The 21,044-nt window shown below is 42.6% G+C and overlaps 1 protein-coding gene across 1 annotated transcript in view; it reads left to right on the top strand.

Moving 5' to 3' along the window:
• ANAPC1 (anaphase promoting complex subunit 1) overlaps nucleotides 1-11,784 on the top strand; it is a 258,672-nt gene extending 246,888 nt beyond the window's left edge. Inside the window, exons 44-47 of the mRNA XM_077283141.1 lie at nucleotides 170-265; nucleotides 1,779-1,977; nucleotides 2,925-3,059; nucleotides 10,915-11,784. Coding sequence (XP_077139256.1) covers nucleotides 170-265; nucleotides 1,779-1,977; nucleotides 2,925-3,059; nucleotides 10,915-11,030 — 546 coding nt within the window. The 3' untranslated portion in view covers nucleotides 11,031-11,784. The remainder of the gene's footprint in view (nucleotides 1-169; nucleotides 266-1,778; nucleotides 1,978-2,924; nucleotides 3,060-10,914) is intronic.
• The last annotated feature ends 9,260 nt before the right edge of the window (nucleotides 11,785-21,044 follow it).

The raw sequence follows: 21,044 nt of genomic DNA, 5'->3' as shown, positions 1-21,044 counted from the left end.
CAAAGCAATGTGACAGTAAAGTTTGAAGGGAAAAAAAACCCTGTGCATGAATCAGTGTTTCCTTTTTAATAACTATTAAAAATTAATCTCACGTCTAGCAATATTTTAGTATGAAGTACTGCTTGTTTATCCTGCATGGTAAAAAAATAACTGAATCATGTTTATTTAGAAACAGGAAATTTTGGACTTGTTTTCATCCATCTTGTATGAATGTGTAACTCAAGAGAACCCAGAAATGCTTCCTGCCTACATTGCAATTGACCAGGTAAGATTTTACATTCCTGACATGTGACACTTTTACTTCTTCTTCACACTGTGCTTTTACTGCAGTTATCTGACAATAAGAGAAGTTACATAAAGTACAGGGTTCATTCAAATCAGTGTAATGCAGGACTGACGGGTCCCCCAAAGCCAGACCCTTCTCTATTACCTTAGCATCGCCTAATGGATTTCCTAACCGGGGTAACCTTTTAGGACAATTAGGAGTATTCTGGATTAGGAAGGGTTATAGATTATCAAATTAATAGGAGAATCTTCAGCTTGAATATAACCGTGTGGTGTATAGGGAACTAAACTCATGGCTGATAAGTGCCACACTTATAGTGGTCTATTTTAGTATGGCAATACTGGGATGTTTATGTCTGTCAGTATACCCGAAATGATATATAATTTGTATGAGAGGGAATTATCAATGGCTACTAGGTGCCTGATCTGTATGGGATCACTATACGGTGATTTGTTGAATTGTTACCACTACTAAGTTTTTTGTTTACTGCTCCTAGTTGTTTTATTCCATTAGATATTTATCTAAACTTATGAGAGAAGGGATTGTGTGTTTTGTGGGTTGTGTCCACGACTTATTCTGACCATTTAACCATTTGCATATTTAGTTAATGGTCCTTTTTCTAGCCATCGCATGAAGGACTATTAATAGGATTCCCCTATACAAGTGTGGACCCTGGCTCTACCCTACAATAGCTATTTTTAGCACATCGCACTTTTGGTACTCCGAGATAATTTAGTCTACAGATCTAACTCTCCCTATAAGACCATTTTTTTGTCTCTCCAATAGGGGTACTTACACCTTTTTTCTGTGTGTATGTGTTTTTTCTGCTTCCCTATGTTGGTATGTTTAAGTTTTTTTTTAGGGTTACCGACGTGGAGCAGGGGCACCATCACGTCAACAACTAGCGTGCCAATCTCCGCTGCTAGGTAGGGGAATTCGGGAACAGCATAGCCCCCATTTTTCCTGTATATTGGTGGTTATTATACCTCTGATTATTTATTTTGCTATTGGTGGCTCCTATTTACCCTAGGCACACTTTTTAGTGTTTTGTATACTTTTAGTCATATTAATAAACGTTAAGTTTTAGGGGGTCTTTCGTATTTGTTCATTTTTTTTTTTTTTTTCTTTTCACATGGGGTGTATTACTATCAATAATTAGACAGAATGTGCTGCTGCTAAAGAGGGTTTGTGCAGGAATAGAAAAACATGGTTGCTTTCTTAAAAAATTGTGCCACGATGGTCCACGGGTATGACAGCCGAATACTATGTACTTCATGGGAGCGTAGCTGCAATACCGAACACAACACATGGACAAGAGTAGAGATGCCTTTAGATTATAAGGGCCACTTTTTTTTATTTCTGACCAACCCAGTTAGTGGAATTATAATATACATATATAGACGATTTTAAGATGCTGAGATCTTTGTGGTCCAGATAGTACAACCGCTCTCATGTGTGGTATGTGACTTGGATTATGTTCTTTATTGCAAAGGCTGTGAGAAGACTTGAAAGAAGAGAAACAACAGAAACGTTTGAACTGTGGCAGATCAAGTTGGTTCTAGAGTTCTTTAGTTCACAGAACCTTCAGGAAAGGATGAAAAGGAACCCCAACCGTGGACTGTTTATGAACTCTGAGTTTTTGCCAGTGATGAAATGTACCATCGATAACACACTGGATCAATGGCTGCAATGTAAGTGATTTAACATGTGCATGAAAACTTGCCACCAACTTTATTGTAGGCAGTGTAGCGAAAAAATTCAAAACTTCAAGCTTTACCTAAATTGGGCTACACCCTTTGTGATATTTTTTAAGATACCGCTAAGCAACTTTTTTCCTAGCTGAGTAACCACATGTAAGTCAGCTAATTTTTCTTTGTAATCCTCACAACTGCACAGTATTCAGCGTGTCATCTATTTTGTGATCTATAGAGAAAAAAACTGTTCTCACCATGGGCGTTCATGTCCCATATATTATAGTACATTGGCTGGCTGCCACTGGGCGTGCTCATCTGTTCATGTAAAACTGTTCATATCTGTTGTCTCGGGTAACTTTTTATAATGAGCTGTCATTTGTGTGCATGAGGAATAACACTATTTGTGGCCATTATATAACTTGTATCATGAATTTTTTAGCAGTTTTCCCCTCTGCAGGCTCCATCATAAATTTTCAGTTATCTCTAAACTTGTGGATGAAGAAAAGCTGCTTTGATTGTCTTTCTCTTTGCACATAGAAGGATTCCTGCTCTTCCTCTTCTGTAGCACACAGACTAAAGAAGCAGCATGTAGGACATATACAGCAGTATTGAGCAGTGTAGCTATGAATCCAGCTCTGGGGTGAGACACAGTGCATGCAAGAAGCTGCAGCACGGGTCTGTGTTTCTCTACCTGCGTTACTTTTACTGCTCCTCATTCACATTCCCCTTTCCTCCATAGGTTTTAATAGAAGTTGTAACCTGATCATTTAGTGAGATTTTGCAAGTCCTTTTTCCTGTAACAAAGACAAATTTGAGTGGTTTTCCAGTGGTAGAAGAAGTAATGACTCAAGTGCAGGAAGAAGGATATTTGTCTGATAAGATTATTAAAAAAAATTTTGTATTCCCTTGTATTGTTGACTATATAAGCATTTGTTTTTTGGCAGGTGGTGGGGATGTGTCACTTCACTCCTATTTAGCTGGTCAGTGTGTAGAAGACTCTCGGCTTAATATGCTATCCTGTTTCTTGGTTTACTACTCTGTGCCAGCGCCAAAAGAATTGTCTGAAAGAAGACTGGAAGGTAATTCTAATTTTTTTTTTTTAATCATTTATCATATCATTGTTTTTTGAATCAGGTGCCTCTGACTCCAGAAAAACGCCGTTCTTCATGAATTTGGACCTAAATGTTTGTCTATATGATTTAATATACACTGCTCAAAAAATAAAGGGAACACTTAAACAACAGAATCTAATTCCAAGTAAATCAAACTTCTGTGAAATCAAACTGTCCACTTAGGAAGCAACACGACAATCTATTTCACATGCTGTTGTGCAAATGGAATAGACAACAGATGGAAATTATGGGCAATTATCAAGACACACTCAATAAAGGAGTGGTTCTGCAGGTGGGGACCACAGACCACATCTCAGTACCAATGCTTTCTGGCTGATGTTTTTTTCACTTTTGAATGTTGGTTGTGCTTTCACACTCGTGGTAGCATGAGACAGGCTGTACAACCCACACAAGTGGCTCAGGTAGTGTAGCTCATTCAGAACGGCACATCAATGCGAGCTGTGGCAAGAAGGTTTGCTGTGTCTGTCAGCGTAGTGTCCAGAATCTGGATGCGCTACCAGGAGACAGGCCAGTACACCAGGAGACGTGGAGGGGGCCGTAGGAGGGCAACAACCCAGCAGCAGGACTGCTACCTCAGCCTTTGTGCAAGGAGGAACAGGAGGAGCACTGCCAGGGCCCTGCAAAATGACCTCCAGCAGGCCACAAATGTGCATGTGTCTGCACAAACTGTTAGAAACTGACTCCATGAGGATGGTCTGAGTGCCCTACGTCCACAGATGGGGGTTGTGCTCACAGCCCAACACCGTGCAGGACTCTTGGCATTTGCCACAAAACACCAGGATTGGGAAATTCGCCACTGGCGCCCTGTGCTCTTCACAGATAAAAGCAGGTTCACACTGAGCACATGTGACAGAGTCTGGAGACGCTGTGGAGAGCGACCTGCTGCCTGCAACATCCTTCAGCATGACCGGTTTGGCAGTGGGTCCATAATGGTGTGGGGTGGCATTTCTTTGGAGGGCCGCACAGCCTTCCATATGCTCACCTGACTGCCATTAGGTACCGAGATGAGATCCTCAGACCCCTTGTGAGACCATATTCTGGTGCGGTTGGCCCTGGGTTCCTCCTAATGCAGGACAATGCCAGACCTCGTGTGGCTGGAGTGTGTCAGCAGTTCCTGCAAGAGGAAGGCATTGAAGCTACGGACTGGCCCGCCCGCTTCCCAGACCTGAATCCAATTGAATAAATCTGGGATATCATGTCTCGCACCATCCACTAACATCACGTTTCACCACAGACTGTCCAGGAGTTGGCGGACGCTTTAGTCCAGGTCTGGGAGGAGATCCCACAGGAGACCATCCGCCGCCTCATCAGAAGCATGCCCAGGCATTGTAGGGAGGTCATACACACTACTGAGCATCATTTCCTTGTCTTGAGGCATTTCCACTGAAGTTGGATCAGCCTGTAACTTCATTTTCCACTTTGATTGAAGCATCATTTTCCACTTTGATTTGAGCATCATTCCAACTCCAGACCTCCATAGGATATTAGTTGTGATTTACGTTGATAATTTTTAGGTTTTATTGTTCTCAACACTTTCCACTATGTAATGAATAAAGATTTACAACTCGAATATTTCATTCAGTGATATCTAGGATGTGGGATTTTAGTGTTCCCTTTATTTTTTTGAGCAGTGTACATTATTGTTTCGGTAAAAAATATCAATGATGCCACAACTCTCAAGTATAACAAATTGAAAGCAATGCATTGCTTGGCATTACTTCTTCATATCAAAATACATAGCCACTTAGATTGACTTCTCGGTTGCTTCATTAGGGGACACAGGAACCATAGGTTAAAGGAACCTGTCACCCCCAAAATCGAAGATGAGCTATCCTGAAAGATGAGAAAAAGAGGTTAGATTATACTCACCCAGGGGCGGTCCCGCTGTGGTTTGGTCCGATGGGCGTCGCGGTCCGCTCCGGGGCCTCCCATCTTTTTACGATGACGTCCTCTTCTTGTATTCACGCTCCGGCGCAGGAGTACTTTGTCTGCCCTGTTGAGAGCAGAACAAAGTACTGCAGTGTGCAGGCGCCGGGAAAGGTCATAGAGGCCCGGCACGTGCTCACTGCAGTACTTTGCTCTGCCCTCAATAGGGCAGACAAAGTACGTCGGAGCCGCAGCGTGAAGACAAGAAGAGGAAGTCATCCTTTGAAGATAGGAGGCCCCGGACCGGACCGCGACACCCATCGGATCGGACCGCCCCCCAGGTGAGTATAATCTAACCTCTTTTTCTCATCTTTCAGGATACATCGGGGGCTTTTCTACAGCATTACAGAATGCTGTAGATAAGCCCCTGATGCTGGTGGGCTTAGCTGATCTTCGATTTGGGGGTGACAGGTTCCCTTTAATATGCTGCCACCTGGAGATTGACACTAAGAATACATCTTAGAAAAAAAAAAAAGCTGACTTTTGTCAACCATACTACACATCAGCAGCCAACACCCAGTTATTCAGTTTAGCTCAATGTCATTTGGAGGCAGACAAGGGTGTAAGTAGCAGATCTGTTTTATCCTTATCCTTCATTCTAGCCAATGACGGACAATGCAGGACCCGTTGCTGAGCGACTTTCCGACGTGCAGAAAAAACGTTCCTCTGAACGTTTTCTCCGCCCGACGGACAGCAATTTTCCAACGGATCCAGTGCACGACGGATGAAACGGATGGCCATCCGTCATGATCCGTCGCTAATGCAAGTCTATGGGAAAATACAGGATCCTGCAAATTTTTCTGAAATCGACGGATTTTGACGGGAGCTAAAAGACAGAAGTGTGAAAGAGGCCTAAGATGGCACTGCCAGCACAGTAGCAGCTATTGGATCACAGCTATGGACACCGATAGCAGCTACTGCACAGGCGCAGTGGGTGCCATTTTCAAATTGTTTTTTTCCCCTCTATTTGAATAACCTGAAAAAAATGTATTATTGGAACATAAAACATGCGATTCTGCTGCAGAGCAGGTGCCACAGCTGGCACCTATCTGCAGAAGCTAGCACTACATACACCAACCCCGCCTTCGGGCATGATAATCTCATTAACACAAAACTGAAAATAAAGATTAAACAACCACAAGACAAATTTCATCAACCAAGGTATCATTTTAATCAGTATAACTGCGCTAACCCGACACACTGTGTAGGTTACTGAGCACAATCCTGCTGACAGGTTCCCTTTAAGTCAACTCCTTTCCTAGCATCCCTGCATCCAGCTTGATCTATCTTTAAAGATCAAAAGCAACAAGTTTCCATCCGCAAGACTGGGCACTTTCACCCAGGAACCCTCTGGGTTAGTGGCCGTCTCCTCCGAATCTGGTAAACGTCTCCCCACAATCAACAATGCAAAAAAATTGTCTTCTCAAGATACAAATTAGAATTCTTTAGTACTCTACAAGATTTTTTTTTCATCCTGTTCCCCCACGGACACCCTCTACAGCGGCCATTTTTGGCAAGCCATTTTTTTCCCCCCACTTCTCCAATCAGGTGTCATTGTTGCTGTTCTCGAACATTTCAAAGGGTTTTATTCAAACTTTTTTGTTATCCTGAGGAAGGACGGTTCGGTTCGTCCCATTCTGGACACAAAATTGCTGAACAAGCTTGTTCGACTTTGCCTCTTCAGGATGGAGTACTCTTGTTCTGTTGTTGTTTTAATAGAACCTGGAGAATCTTTTTTTCTCAGTGGACATTCAAGATGCTTCAAACACATTTGTCCAAATCCCCATTTTTCCAGTGCACTGGAAATTCCTCCATTTTGCTGTCAGCCAGTCCCATTTTCAGTTTTTAACTCTTGCCTTCAGGCTGGCCTCCGCCCCATGGGTGTTCCCAAAATGCATGGCTGCCGTAATGCCCTTTTGCGTGTCAGAGGGAAAGTGTTTATTCCCTAATTGGACAACATCCATGTCAAGGTTTCTTCCGGCTCAGAGAACTTTGAATATGCAGATTACACTGGACAAAACTGTTCGTCTTCGGATGGAACATCAACCAATCAGTCATCCCAAAAGGTTTTCTTCCAGAGAACAATATGTGTGCTTTACAAACCGGTATCCAATCTCTGAGTTGTGCCTTGCCCCTTCCTCTCTGCTTCTGCTTGAGCATTCTAGGCAACATAGAGGCAGCAAATGAGGCAACTTCTTTTGCTCTGTTCCACATGAGGCCTTTACAGCTAGCCCTGCTTTCCTGTTGGGGTAAGACTGCCCTCTCCCTAGATCACTCGATCCTTCTTCCCCAACCCTCCACTCAAGTTAGTCAGCCTCTGATCCAGTGGCAGAACTCTTTTTTCTCAGTAGCCATGGTCATTTCTTCCTCCCAATTGAATGGCAGATTGTTATTACCGATGCCAGACTTCTCAGTTGGGGAGCAGTCTTTTGGAAATTTACGGTGCACGATCGGTTTAATAGTCATGAAGCTATGCTTCCCATTAACGTCCTAGAACCCAGAACAATTTGTCACTTCTACATTGGTAGGACCAGCTGTCAGGTATCCCAGTCCGAATTAAGTCTGACAACGCCACCGTCATGGCTCACATCAACCATCAAGGAGGGAGTGTAGAGTTGCCAAGCAATGGCACAGGTGTCCCAGATTCACAACTGGGCAAAACACAGAAAACTGGCAATCTCAGTGATCCACATTTTGGGAGTAGATAACTAGGCCCCAGATTTTCTAAGTCTCAAATGACTAACCCGCAGGAGAGTGCTCCCTGCATCCAGCCATCTTTGATCAGGTGTTCCCTCAGTGGAACACTCCAGACATTAACTTGATTGCATTCAGACTCTACCACAAAGTCTCTCAGTTCGTGTTCAGAGCTCACAACCCCTTTGCTGTTGCCTCCGACGCGCTGACGATCTCATGGTCCCAATTTTCCCTCCCTTGGTTCGTTCCTTTACCTTTACTACCGAAGTTGCTCAAGAAGATGAGGTCGGAAGAAATTTCTGTCAACTTCGTGACAACTGATGGACCAAAAAGATTCTGGTATGCATAAGTGGTCAACTTTTACCAAATGTTATATGGAGACTGATGGATCGACCAGACCTACTTTTCCATGGTCCCCTCTTCCTCCTAAATTCTTGGTTACTCAGTTTAACGGCATGACTGGTGAAGCCGCAGTTCTGACATTCTGAGATTTTCCTAATCAGGTTGGTCAGACTGTGATCAAGGCACAGAAACTATTTTCATGTTTTTTTTCTCTACTGTCTCTCCTTGCATTCCTGCCGTCAGGTTTTGATTTGGGTTTAGCCCTCGAATCCTTTTTTTAGAAAGATCTTCTAAGCCTCAAATCCGCACTTTCTTCAGAATGTGGCCCACTCTGTTCTGCCTTATCAGCCTCCATGGGTCCTTTACAGTGTAATCCTTTTAAACCAATACAGAACATTTCCCGCACTGGCTTTCTTGGAAGGTGGTGTTTCTGATTACGATAACTTCCACCAGTTTATGTCCAAGACTGGCCTCTTTCTGGATAGTAGTCCTGAGTCGTATCGAGGGAGATTTGTTATTGGTTATTGTGGTTGACTTATTTGAAATTGAATGCCTTCTGAGAAGATTGTATCCTATTTTATTTTGAATAAAAATCTATTTGATTAAAAAAAACTTCTACCAGTTTCAGAATTGGCAGCTCTCTTGTTCCTCTCCTTTTCTTGTCCATCACCTGGACAACGTAATTTTGTGTCTGGTACCCTTTTTCCTTCCCAAGTTGTTCTCTTCTTTTCATATTAACAAATATATTCTTCTGACTTCTCTCTATCCTCCTCTTCCTCTAATCTTGCAGAGAAATCCTTACACAGCTTCCTTTAGACATTCAGATTCCCGTTTGTCATCCCAAAGGGACCTTGTAGAGTACTTTGTCTCTAAGGCGACTGCAAGCGGCAGTCATCTGGTAATTTATATGAGGGATTTTCCTTACACAGTCACATATTTTCCACCCTTCTAACTGCTTTGGGATGTCCCTGTTTTCTTTAGGTTGTAATTCTAACTATCAGCCTCCTTGTGGCAGCAGTGCACACCCATGATTTCCTGTGTCCCCCAATTAAGGCTCTTTTTTCAGCCTTTTGGTTTGACAGTGCTTGGTTAGAAGCTGATTCAATCTGGAGCCATATCAAAGAAATTACATTTCAAAGTCTGAAGAGCAAAAAAAACACAAATGCTCTAAACATTGAACATGTAAGCGGAGAATAGTCTTATTAAGCAATTTTTCTTCCTTGTGGAAACCTCAAACTTTGTGCACATAGATCAACACTGTACATTCGGTATTGACAGACTGAGAAAAAAATACATTGTACAGCAGAATAACAGACTGGACAGGAAGCTCACTTACTCTTTTTGAAAAAAATCTGTTGTGTCTTGAGTTAACTTGTCATTGAGGTGGTGAATTTCTTCAATTTCTAGGAGGAACTATGGTTATGGCGTAAAGCCGCTTTGAAATATTACATTTTTGCGTGACTCATAGTGCAAACATTTTGTAACTTTTGTTGGGGGGGTTGCACCAGTTTCTGCTAGCTCACCCACTTAGGCCGGTTTCACACGTCAGTGGCTCCGGTACGTGAGGTGACAGTTTCCTCACGTACCGGAGACACTGACACACGTAGACCCATAAAAATCAATGCATCTGTGCAGATGTCATTGATTTTTTGCGGACCGTGTCTCCGTGTGCCAAACACGGAGACATGTCAGTGTTCGTGGGAGCGCACGTTTTACACGGACCCAATAGAGTCAATGGGTCCGCGTAAAACACGCACCTCACACGGACATTCTCCGTCTGGGGTCCGTGTGCGTGCAGGAGACAGCGCTACAGTAAGCGCTGTCCCCCCCACATGGTGCTGAAGCCGGTATTCATATCTTCCCTGTAGCAGCGTTTGCTATAGAGAAAATATGAAGAATAGTGTTAAAAATAAAGATTTAGGTGTCCGCCGCCCCCCCACCCCCTGTGCGCCCCCCCGCTGGTCAGAAAATACTTATCCGGGTCCCCCGTCGGCTGTCGCTCCTTCCTGGTCTGGCCGCGCCTCCTACTGTATGCGGTCACGTGGGGCCGATCAATTACAATCATGAATAGTCGGCTCCGCCCCTATGGGAGGTGGAGCCACATATTCATGACTGTAAATGATCGGGCCCACGTGACCGCATGCAGGAGAAGCCGCGGCAAGACCAAGAAGGAGCGACAGCCGACGGGGGACCCGGATAAGTATTTTCTGACCAGCGGGGGGGGCGCACAGGGGGTGGGGGGGCGGCGGACACCTAAATCTTTATTTTTAACACTATTCTTCATATTTTCTCTGCAGCAAACGTTACTGCAGAGAGGATATGAATCGCAGCTTCAGCACCATGCAGAGTGGGTACCACACGCTCCGTGTGGTACCCACTTGCCATACGGGCGGCACACGTGTGCCGCAGGTATGGCCTCCGTGAGTTCCCAGGCACACGGACACGGATAACTCCGGTACCGATTTATTCCGGTACCGGAATTATCTGGACGTGTGGGACAGCCCTTATGGAAAGCGGGCAGATTCCTGGAGAGGGTGTGGCTGAGCACAGCTGCCAAATTTAGACAAAAAAGGTGATGAAAATTATGACTGATGTACACTAGTACCTGACTGGAGAAGATTCCTTGCTGTAAGACGCCCCAAATTCATAAAGGCACATGCTACTTAATAAATTTGGCACCTCTAACTTGAGCACACTCGGTCTAGACTGACATGCAAAATGCCAGTCTTGATGAATTGGAGACTACATGTTTATTTTCATCCACAATAATACATTTTAAATTCTATTTTTGATTTTTTAATGTTTAAAAAATATTAATTAATCTTTTTTCTTTCTACAGGAAGTAATAGTTTCTCTGAGCTTCTCGTGAAATTCCGAAACCTCAATATTCCAGTGAGAGCATTACTTAGGCTTGCACCACTTCTGCTTGGAAATCCACAGTCTATGGTCCTGTAGCAACCCTCAGATTGACCAAAACAAACCTAAAAGCAAATTCTGGAAATGCTGTATTAAATGAATACGCCTTATCTGATGGCAGCATTTTCTAATTTGAAGGGTCCACATGGATGTACAGTAATCCCATCTCGAAGTATTAAGATATAGATGCCCACTGTGCATGCAATATTGCAAAATCACATGGACTGGACATAAAGGCTACTAATGCTGGCAGTCATTAAGGGAGGGATAATATTCAGCAAGTAAATGTAATAAACGCTGTTGTCTCCCCCGTAATACAGTGCATTTTAGATTGTGTGGTAATAGTGAGACACAGCATATTTTTGATACAATCTGAGCACCAGCGCGATGTCCCTTAATGTTTGGTAAGAGGAAGTGCATAGAGCCTATACAATTTTGCTATAATTGTGACATTAGGAGTGGAAATACATCAGAACATTTTTCCATAATCCTCTCTGTTTGTATTACTACAAGCAATAATGTAATAATGAAATTTCATTTCGTCAAGTAGAATCAAATGCCAAAGGAAACTATAGGATACATAAAACAAAAGCCGAAACCACAAAGTGTAAGAACATGGGATTTGCAATGATTTTTTCCGCCATTAGGTAGATCAAGGCAAAGTGAAGTACAGTCGTGTTTCTTATGTCTTAAAATCTCTGGTGTATTTGTATTATAGGTATTAAATTGTGATGCTGCAAAACGTTTGTACATAATGTTTTGTTAAAATAAAAAGAGAAAAGAAGCAAATCTTCATTTGTGTCATGCTCCTGTATTGTATATTTATAGTATGGTGACTGGATGAAATGATAGTTCTTTCTGAAGGTTTTCAGTTTGTTCATCTGCCCATTGTTGGGGTCCTGATTTCTATTTACAGAAAAGAAGACCCTACAAGTCAGTGGTCCCCAACTTGTATTACCTTGATAACCACATTCAGCTGTGATAGATGGTCGTGAGCCACATTCAGCGGGACCCTTTTCACGTACACCATTGTGACACCCAAGTGCCCCACAGGCTAAGTGTCCCCACAGAATGCACACTGAAACTTTGTGCCCCCTCCCTTATAGGCAGTATGCTTGCATCCAATTATATACATACATCCAAACGTTCCCACTTTTTACCTCCATTCTGTATTCTCTCATCAAGCACGCGACCGCTCACAGCTTCAAGTACCCCTCTAGCGGCAGTAGCATCCTGTTTCCAGTTTATTATATTTGCCCCCTCCTCCCCACCATTATATATCCATGCATATTTGCTCTTCTGTGCACGGCTGCCCACAAAAATCACCATCTGTACAACTGCTTTTCATTGTAGTTTCCTAAACCTGGTGCACCAAGCTCTCATACAGCCATGAGCCACCAACACACGCGTGTCTCCTGATCCACAGGTTGGGTGGTGCTGTACAGTAAACATGTATTAACAAATTGTCCATAAGAGAGCAAATTATTACCTAAAGCTTTTTACGTATTTTACGTTACGTATAAAACATAACCTTTTTATTATTTAAATAATAATTACCTATCAAAGAAGAGAAATTGAAACCCCAAAGTGTTGGCAGTCACATGTAGATGGTCTAATGCTTGTGCAGATTGCTATAGCGTGATTGGAGTTAATGGAACAGACTGGTCTGCAATATTAACAGCCTGTCCCTATATTTCACACTTCCCGGACTTTGATAAAAGTATTATCATTTTATCAATGTCTGGGCCATTTTCAATATCTCAGCCTGCCCCCATATATTTCAGACACAAGTCTTTTCCCTATATTTAATCTCACTTTTTGGAGAGATTAATTCAATTTTAACCCCTTCGTGATGGAGCCAATTTTTTAAAATCTGACCAGTGTCACTTTATGTGGTAATAACTCTGGAACGCTTCAACATATCCCAGTGATTTTGAGACTGGTTTTTCGTGACACATTATACTATATGATAATGGTAAATTTAGGTCAATATGTTTTGCGTTTATTTATAAAAAATATCAGAACTTTGAGAAAAATGTTAAAAAATTAGCAATTTTCAAACTTTGAATGATTATCCCTTTAATCTAGATAGTCATACCACAGCAAAACATTAATAAATATCATTTCCAACATGTCAGCTTTACATCAGCATCATTTGTAAAAAAAAAAAAATTATTTTGTTAGTATTTTAGGAGGTTTCAAAATGTAGCAGTCATTTTTCATTTTTTCAAGGAAATTTACAAAATTTATTTTTTAGGGACATATCTATGTTTGAAGTGCCTTTAGGGGTCCCATATATTGGGAAACCCCCCAAAATTATACCATTTTAAAAACAGCACCCCCTGACATATTGAAAACTGCAGTCAGGTAGTTCATTAACCCTTCAGGTAATTTTCAGGAATTAATGCAAAGTGGCATGACAGAAATGAAAATGTGTATTTTTACCACCTAAATGCCTCTAACTTCTGAACTGCCGTCAGACTCTAAGGCCACTATATGGTAATGAATTGCCATGGCAAACATCAGGACCACACAATCATGATCTGAGGGCACCAATTGGGATAAAAAGGAAGCCCCCACACTCTGTTAACCATTTAAATGATGTAGTCATTATTGACAGCAGCATCTAAGGGGTTAAACAGGTTTGGACAGTGCAAACACTGATCGTGGCTGATACAGCAAGTTGTCAGCTATAGTGTACAGCCGACAGCTGGATTGTCACCTGTATGGGGAGGCTATTCTCTTATATATCAGGTCAGTTAAAAGACGTATTGGCGGTCATTAAGGGGATAATTAATAATAATAATAATAATAAAAAGGAAGTGTTATAAAATATTTGGAAAGCTTTAAGTAATCATTTGCTTTCCTATGAGTATGATCCTGGAACTTCAAAAATCATATATTATCAGCAGGCTAAAGACAAGAAGTTGTGTCAACGTCATCCTTCAGAAAAGATTGCGAAATGAAAACATCTTGGAACACAAAAGACTTTTGGTGTGTTTTTTTCACCACCTTTTACAATATAGGACACAACCTGATATTGGCTTTCATAAAGCTTTCTATTATCAATTGCATTCTTAACTATAAGGATTTGATAATATTGAGTTTTTTTCTTGTAGCAGAAAACTCCGACTTGTTGATAGAAATCCATTCCAGTTTTGGTGCTATTATTTTCATCCTTTTGACTCCGCTGTACAGTTTAGGGTTCCATGAGGAATGTATATCAACAAAGTGACACATTCCTTTCTTTTCTTTTTCCTGAGATGTTTTTTAAAACCACAATGGAAGTAAAAAGGCGCCATATGAACTTAACTTGTTTTATTTCTTTGCAAACTATGAAGCTCGTAACTGATTTTTACATATGTGCTTTCCAATCTAAAATCCATGTGGAAAAAAAATGACCTTTTTCTAATTGCAGTGTTGAAGTGTAGGTCTGTACGGGGGTGAGCACTGTTACTTTGCAGCACTGGAGTTCTGTGTTCAAGTCTCACTAAGAACATCATCTTCTGCAAGTTTGTATGTTCTCCCAGTGTCTGTGTGGGTTTCCTCCTGGTACTTCGGTTTCCTCCCACAATACTTTAAAGACATACTGATAGGAAATAGATTGTGAGCCCCAATGGAAAGAGCCATGATGTCTGCAAGGCGCTGTAGAAGTAATGACGCTATATGTGTGTAAAAGAAATAATTCAATACTGTTTTATGAATGAACCAGACAGGTGCTTGTACCATTATAATAGCACAAATAGGACATGCACATTGGAGCTCAATATAGAGACACAATTGGCATTCATTCATTCCATTTATACAAGCCGCCTTTCATGCTGCTCTATTCATCCTGAAAGCTATCTGATACTTTCCTCTGTCTTTCTCATTACAAATGTTACTTTGTTATCATTAAGCGCAAAGCATTTGTAAGTAGTCACTCCAAAAGAGAGATTTCAGTCTGCTTCTTAGTGAGTGGCCTTTCTCTTTAGCAGACACAGGCATGGTATTTATCATGTAGCTGAACCCTTATCTAGAATATTATTTATTAGTTTGTCAATATTTGTATTGGCAGAGTCACTATGCTTAAAAGACCACATGGAATTTGTATTAATTAAATTCATTTCTACACGTCTGTAAAAGTCCAATCAAAATGTAAAATTCTTGATAAGTAAATGCCATAACGAGAAAAAAATAAAAATGCCAGAAGTGTGGTTTTTCGGTCATCACTCCTACCCTAAAAAAAAACCAATAAAAACAAATCAAAGCTCTTTATCTACCCCAAATTGGTATGAATGAAACTGAAGAAAAGGAGGAAAGAACAGTAGCGCAAAAACAAAACATGGCTGCCGAAGGAAGTGGTCTAATAAACACAGTTACGCAGGTGGGGAATGAAAAGACTCTTAAATTCACCTTAAAATTCTTTTAATCCTAAAGTTTTGGATCATTTTCCTCATTTCAAAAATGACAAATTCAAATATTTGACAACTTTGTTTAGTTTGGTTATACTTTTAGAACTTGTGTGAAAATATTATGTAGTTTGTATTGGTCTATGAAATCAACTTTTTAGCAAGAGGAAAAAAAAGTCTTGCAAAGTGTGTGTCTGATAGCCTGGAAGCAACTTCCTATGATGGAGGAGAACGCTGATGCAGTGTATTTTCAGATCTTTGCGATGTGATCAGTCAGATGCCTAGTGTGGCGTATACGTGTACTCTACAGAGTGTACATAACGTGCTTCTTGTAAAGCTACATCTGTATAATTTATAAGCGAGACATTAACAATAGATCCATTACGGTGACTCAGTGGTTAGCACTGTTGCTTTGCAGCACTGGAATCCTGGGTTCAAATCCAACCAAGGACAACATCTACAAGGATTTTTTATGTTCTTGCCGTGTGTGTGTGGATTTCCACTGGTTCTCTGGTTTCCTCCCACTCTCCAAAGACCTACTGATAGGGAAATTAGATTGTGAGCCCCAATGGGGACAGTGCTAATTATATCTGTAGAGCGCTGTCGAATTAATAGCACCATATAGATGAGTATAATAAATATTACCTACATATTCTATTCTAGTGCATTAAAATGACTGATTTTCACCCTGCCACTTCTTTATGTTGTCAGGAGGGGGTGGGGGGGTTAATTAGTAGGAAATATGGTTTTCCTATTTTCTACTCTACATCTGGAGTGCATCTTAAGTACCATCCTAAAGTCAGAAAATACTGTAATTATTAACCAGTTGCTCAAAAAAGTGTGCTTCAAAGTGTAGATGTACGTTAGATCACTTTTTTAATATGGTATTCTATGTAAGCTAACCCAATTTTAGATCAACACATGTCCAACTGTGTCAAGGGCACTTCACAATAATGAAACCACTAATCCCATATACACATTTATATAGCAAGAACAAGAGATCTCAGCAACAGTAAGAGCAATATTTATTAATACACTATTAAAAACACATGTGCAAAATATGTAAAAAAGCAAAATGGCGTAGGGGACAGGTCAAAACACCGAGGGAAAGTATATATGAGTGAATATTGAATTGGTACAACCAAAACAAGCAAGTAATCAGCTGACATTGCATGTAATACACTTTATCCGCATAACACATCAAGATGTGATATGAACACCTAATGCAATAGCTATATATATATATATATATATATATATATATATATACACTGTATATTAAACATGTATCGATTGGTTTCAATATGGTAGCAACCAAAAAACCTTGGAGAATCCAAAATTGCAAAAAGTGCATAAGTAAGCTATAATGTCAATAACTTAGGCTATGTGCACACTTTGCGGCGTCCTCTGCGGGTTCTCCCGCAGGGGATTTGACAAATCTGCAGGGCAAAACCGCTGCGGTTATCCCTGCAGATTTATCGCGGTTTGCTTTGCGGTTTCCGCTGCGGGTTTACTCCTATACTATTGATGCTGCATATGCAGCAATATGCAGCATCAATAGTAATGGTAAAAATAATAAAAAATGGTTATACTCACCCTCTGACGTCCCGATCTCCTCGGCGCTGCACGCGGCGGTCCGGTTCCAAAGATGCTGTGCCGAGAAGGACCTTCGTGACGTCATGGTCATGTGACCGCGACGTCATCTCAGGCCCTGCTTGCACAGAGAGGTGAGTATATCATTATTTTCTCTGTCGCCCATGACGGCACCACGGAGAGAGGGGATCCGCCCACCAAGGACAGGAAACCTACAGATAAAAAGGGCGGTACCACTCTCCCGCATCAGTTGGTTTCCTGTCCTTGATGGGAGACCTACAGACTTACCAGAAGGAAGATCGTCGTGGGATTCCGGAGCCAATCAGTCCGACTCAGGCAGCTGGGGTCCCTCTGCCTCGGCTGGTGTGGTCACCCGAAGCGCCACCGCTGGGGCTAGTGGGCCTCTAGGGTGTGCGGGGGAGGTGACATGGAGTTCGCGGTCACCTCCCTAGGTAAGATGCAGCAGCGGCAACATCCAGGGGGGTCCCTCTGTGGTTGCGGGAGGAGCGGCGCGGCTCTCCCTTTGGAAGCGTCAGCCTGCACACTGCATAGCCGACCGGCGTGCAGGGACTGCGCGTTAGGGCAGGCTGCAAAAAGACCGGAAGCTTCGGTGGGCAGCGGGTCATGTGCGGCACCATCTTGAAACTGCACGTTGGAAAGAGCGATAATGGCACACTCCGCAGGCGCCGGAAGAGGCGCTTCTGCGCAGGCGCATAATTGAATCAAGCAGTGGGAATCGCCGCTGCATAAAAAAAGGCTGCTTCAGTAATCCGTTGGTAAAGGAACCGCAGCACGAGCCGCGGCACAGGCCGCAGCACAAACCGCAGCACTAGCCACAAAAAAAAAAAAATGCCACAGCAGCGATAAACATACAGGGGGGTCCCTCTGTGGTTACGGGGAGAGTGGCGCTCTCCCCCCTGAAGCATAAGCCTGCAATCTGCCGGGGCCCCCGGTGTGCAAGGAAAAAAAAAAAAAAAAAAAGCCGCATGCTGCCTCTCCCAGAATCTTCTCTAGTGAAACACCTGAGCTCAGCCTACTTCAGTTGACAGGCCTGGACCTCATGGGGGAGAGAAAATCATTGACAGCAATGCAGCATTCCTGATGGGACGCCGCTTCCCCTTATGATGGGCTCTCGGCGTCCACCAGCTCCCCCTGTTTTTTAGCAGGTATGGAGCCAGCACAGGTAAGTGCATGGTGGAATGTTCTGTTGATAGCTCATGCCTTTGTGCAAAGCTGTGCTAGAGCTTCATATGTGAGGTATGTTTTCACATATACACAGCCAGACCTTGGACCTCTAGGCTATAATAAGGCCATATGTCCAGGCTACATCTCATGATTTGCCTTAAGTTAGTTGCATGTCTTGTCTGCGCAGAGCCTTATGATTAGACTTCAAAAGTGACCTTTGGAAGCATGGTTTTCACTTTTTTTTTTTTGTGAGGGGGGTCTGATAAACAGGTGTCTCACTTTTCTTTGCAACTTAACTACTCTATGCCTTGGGAGGACATATAGTGTTAATGGAGCACTTTGCCTCCATGAAGACTGCCCTTCAGCTGCGACTCATTAGTTAGCACCTTCGGGTGGGGTCAGTCTGACAAATGAGATGTACTATTCAGAGTGGAGGCTTATCCGTATCTCTGAGAGATTGCTCTTTTGCTTGTAACTATGTGCCAATTCAAGCATGACTGTAGCTCTATGCTTTATATTGTGTGTGGCTGAACATCATAAAATAATAATAATAATAATCTTTATTTTTGTATAGCGCTAACATATTACGCAGCGCTTTGCGGACCTTGTCATCGCTGTCCCCGGTGGGGCTCACAGTCTGAATTCCCTGTCGGTGTGTCTTTGGGGTGTGGGAGGAAGCCGGAGTGCCCGGAGGAGACCCACGCAAACACGGAGAGAGCATGCGGGCTCTTTGCGGATGTTGTCCTGGGTGGGATTTGAACCCGGGACTCCAGCGCTGCAGGGCTGGCCACTAAGCCACCGTGCTGCCCCATATCATACGGCATCATGATACTTTTATGCATTATATTGAGTGCAACACATTGCATCATGTTTCCTCTATGCATCGTATTGAGTGCCTCTGTGTCTCATATTGCATCTTAGAGCCTCTATGCATCTTACCGAGTGCCACTGCATGTCATGGTGCCTCTTTGCATTATATTGCGTGTCTGTGTATCATATTGCTTCTATGCATTATGTCGTGTGTCCCTGTATCATGTCGCATCATAGTGCTTCTATGCATTATATTACATGCCTCTACGTATCATATTACATCATGGTGCCTCTATGCCTTATATTGCGTGCCTCTGTGCATCATATTGCGGCATGGTGCCTCTATGCATCTTACTGAGTGCCTCTGTGCGTCATATGGCATCATGGTGCCTCTATACATCATACTAAGTGCCCCTGTGCATCATATTGCATCATGGTGCCTCTATGCATTATATTGCATGCCTCTGTGTATCATTTTGTATCATAGTACCTCTAGGCATCGTATTGAGTGCCTCTGCGTGTTGTATTGCATCATGGTGTCTCTATGCATCGTACTGAGTGCCTCTGGGTGTCATATTGTATCATAGTGCATCAATGCATCATACTGAGTACCTCTGTGCTTCATATTGCATTATTGTGCCTCTACGTATCATAGTGAGTGCCTCTGCATCATGTTGCATCTTAGTGCCTCTATGCATCATATCGAGTGCCTCTGTGTATCATATTGCATCATAGTGCCTCTGTGCTTCATGTTGTATTATAGTGTTTCATATTGCCTGTGTGCATCATAGTTCACAGTGCCTCTGTGCATCATGTTGCATCATGTCGCATTTTAGTGCTTCATATTGCCTTTATACATTGTATTGCATTATATTGCATCGTGGTGCTTCATTGTGCTTTTTTGCTTCACATTGCACATTGCACATTGATGCATGGCCCCTCCATGCATCAAGATGTGTGCTTACGGGCATCTTATTGCTTCAGTGCCCCTGTGCCTTAGGGGGTATCATTAGTATCATAGTACCTCTGTGCTTCCTAGTACTTCGGGCTTGGTATTTTCTTTTTTGGCTCTGGGTTGGACCTTCTGATTTAGGTTATGCAGCCACACACAAGGTATATCGTGGATCTACCATTTCACATTTTTGTCTTGGGCCCCAACTTTGGCTTATAGAGTCCTAGTGGTTTTGTACCCAGTTCCAACTTCTGTTGATTCATTCTTTACAACAGGGCTTAGCTGAGCTTTGCTTGAATTGGCTGAGTAAATTAGCAGTTCTTCCGTATGGAACAGTTTTTCTCAACCTACAAAGGGACATACTACTGTCCTGGGAGCAGAAAATACCAAGAGGTGGAAGGAAAAAATCCTTACCAATTCCACATGTGACAATCAGGCTGGTTTCCTTGATTAACATCCAGTAGACAGATTCCCGTCCCATAAGTCTATTGTACTATGGTTACCAGGGACGGCATGTCTGCCTTTGGCACCTTGTGGCGAATCAGCACCTCTCTGGTGGGAAGAATCCTGTTTTTCTCTAGCCATAGAGTATGGTTACTCCCTCCATGGCTGATAACACTGACAAGCTTGCCTTTCAGGATATGTATATGTGTGTAATGTCAGTAAAATAGGAGCAATGATCCACGTTTCCCTTTCAGCGTTTCTAATGAGAGGCCAACTCTGGTAATGTTAGGAAATATTACCTGCCGGATTGTGTATTCCTTAGTTGCAATAATATCCAACCCTTGTTTGGGGTTTAGACACCTAAGGATTCGGAATAGACGTGATCTCCTGGATGAGTAATGTGTGTACATCCTAATGCTCTGCCATTATCCATGTACTAACTGTTATTGGTTTGATCTTCCCGCAGTCCAGGACCGGAGGCTAGTGGCACGCGCGGGGTGAGAGCGCGCCCTTATGACGCAAGCAGACGCCGCGGTGCATGACTGGGTAATCCAGTCTGAACAGGCACATGTTGCTTCTCCAAGTCCCCTCCTCATGGAAATATAGAGCAGGTGGTCGGGGGCCGGTACTCTGAGGCCTAATATGTGGAAATGGTCAAAAGGCTGGTCACCCAGACTT

Source organism: Ranitomeya variabilis, chromosome 2 (assembly GCF_051348905.1).
Source record: "Ranitomeya variabilis isolate aRanVar5 chromosome 2, aRanVar5.hap1, whole genome shotgun sequence".
Taxonomy (NCBI): domain Eukaryota; kingdom Metazoa; phylum Chordata; class Amphibia; order Anura; family Dendrobatidae; genus Ranitomeya; species Ranitomeya variabilis.
The sequence above is the reverse complement of the archived record's forward strand: the minus strand, read 5'-3'. Positions and strand labels throughout refer to the sequence as shown.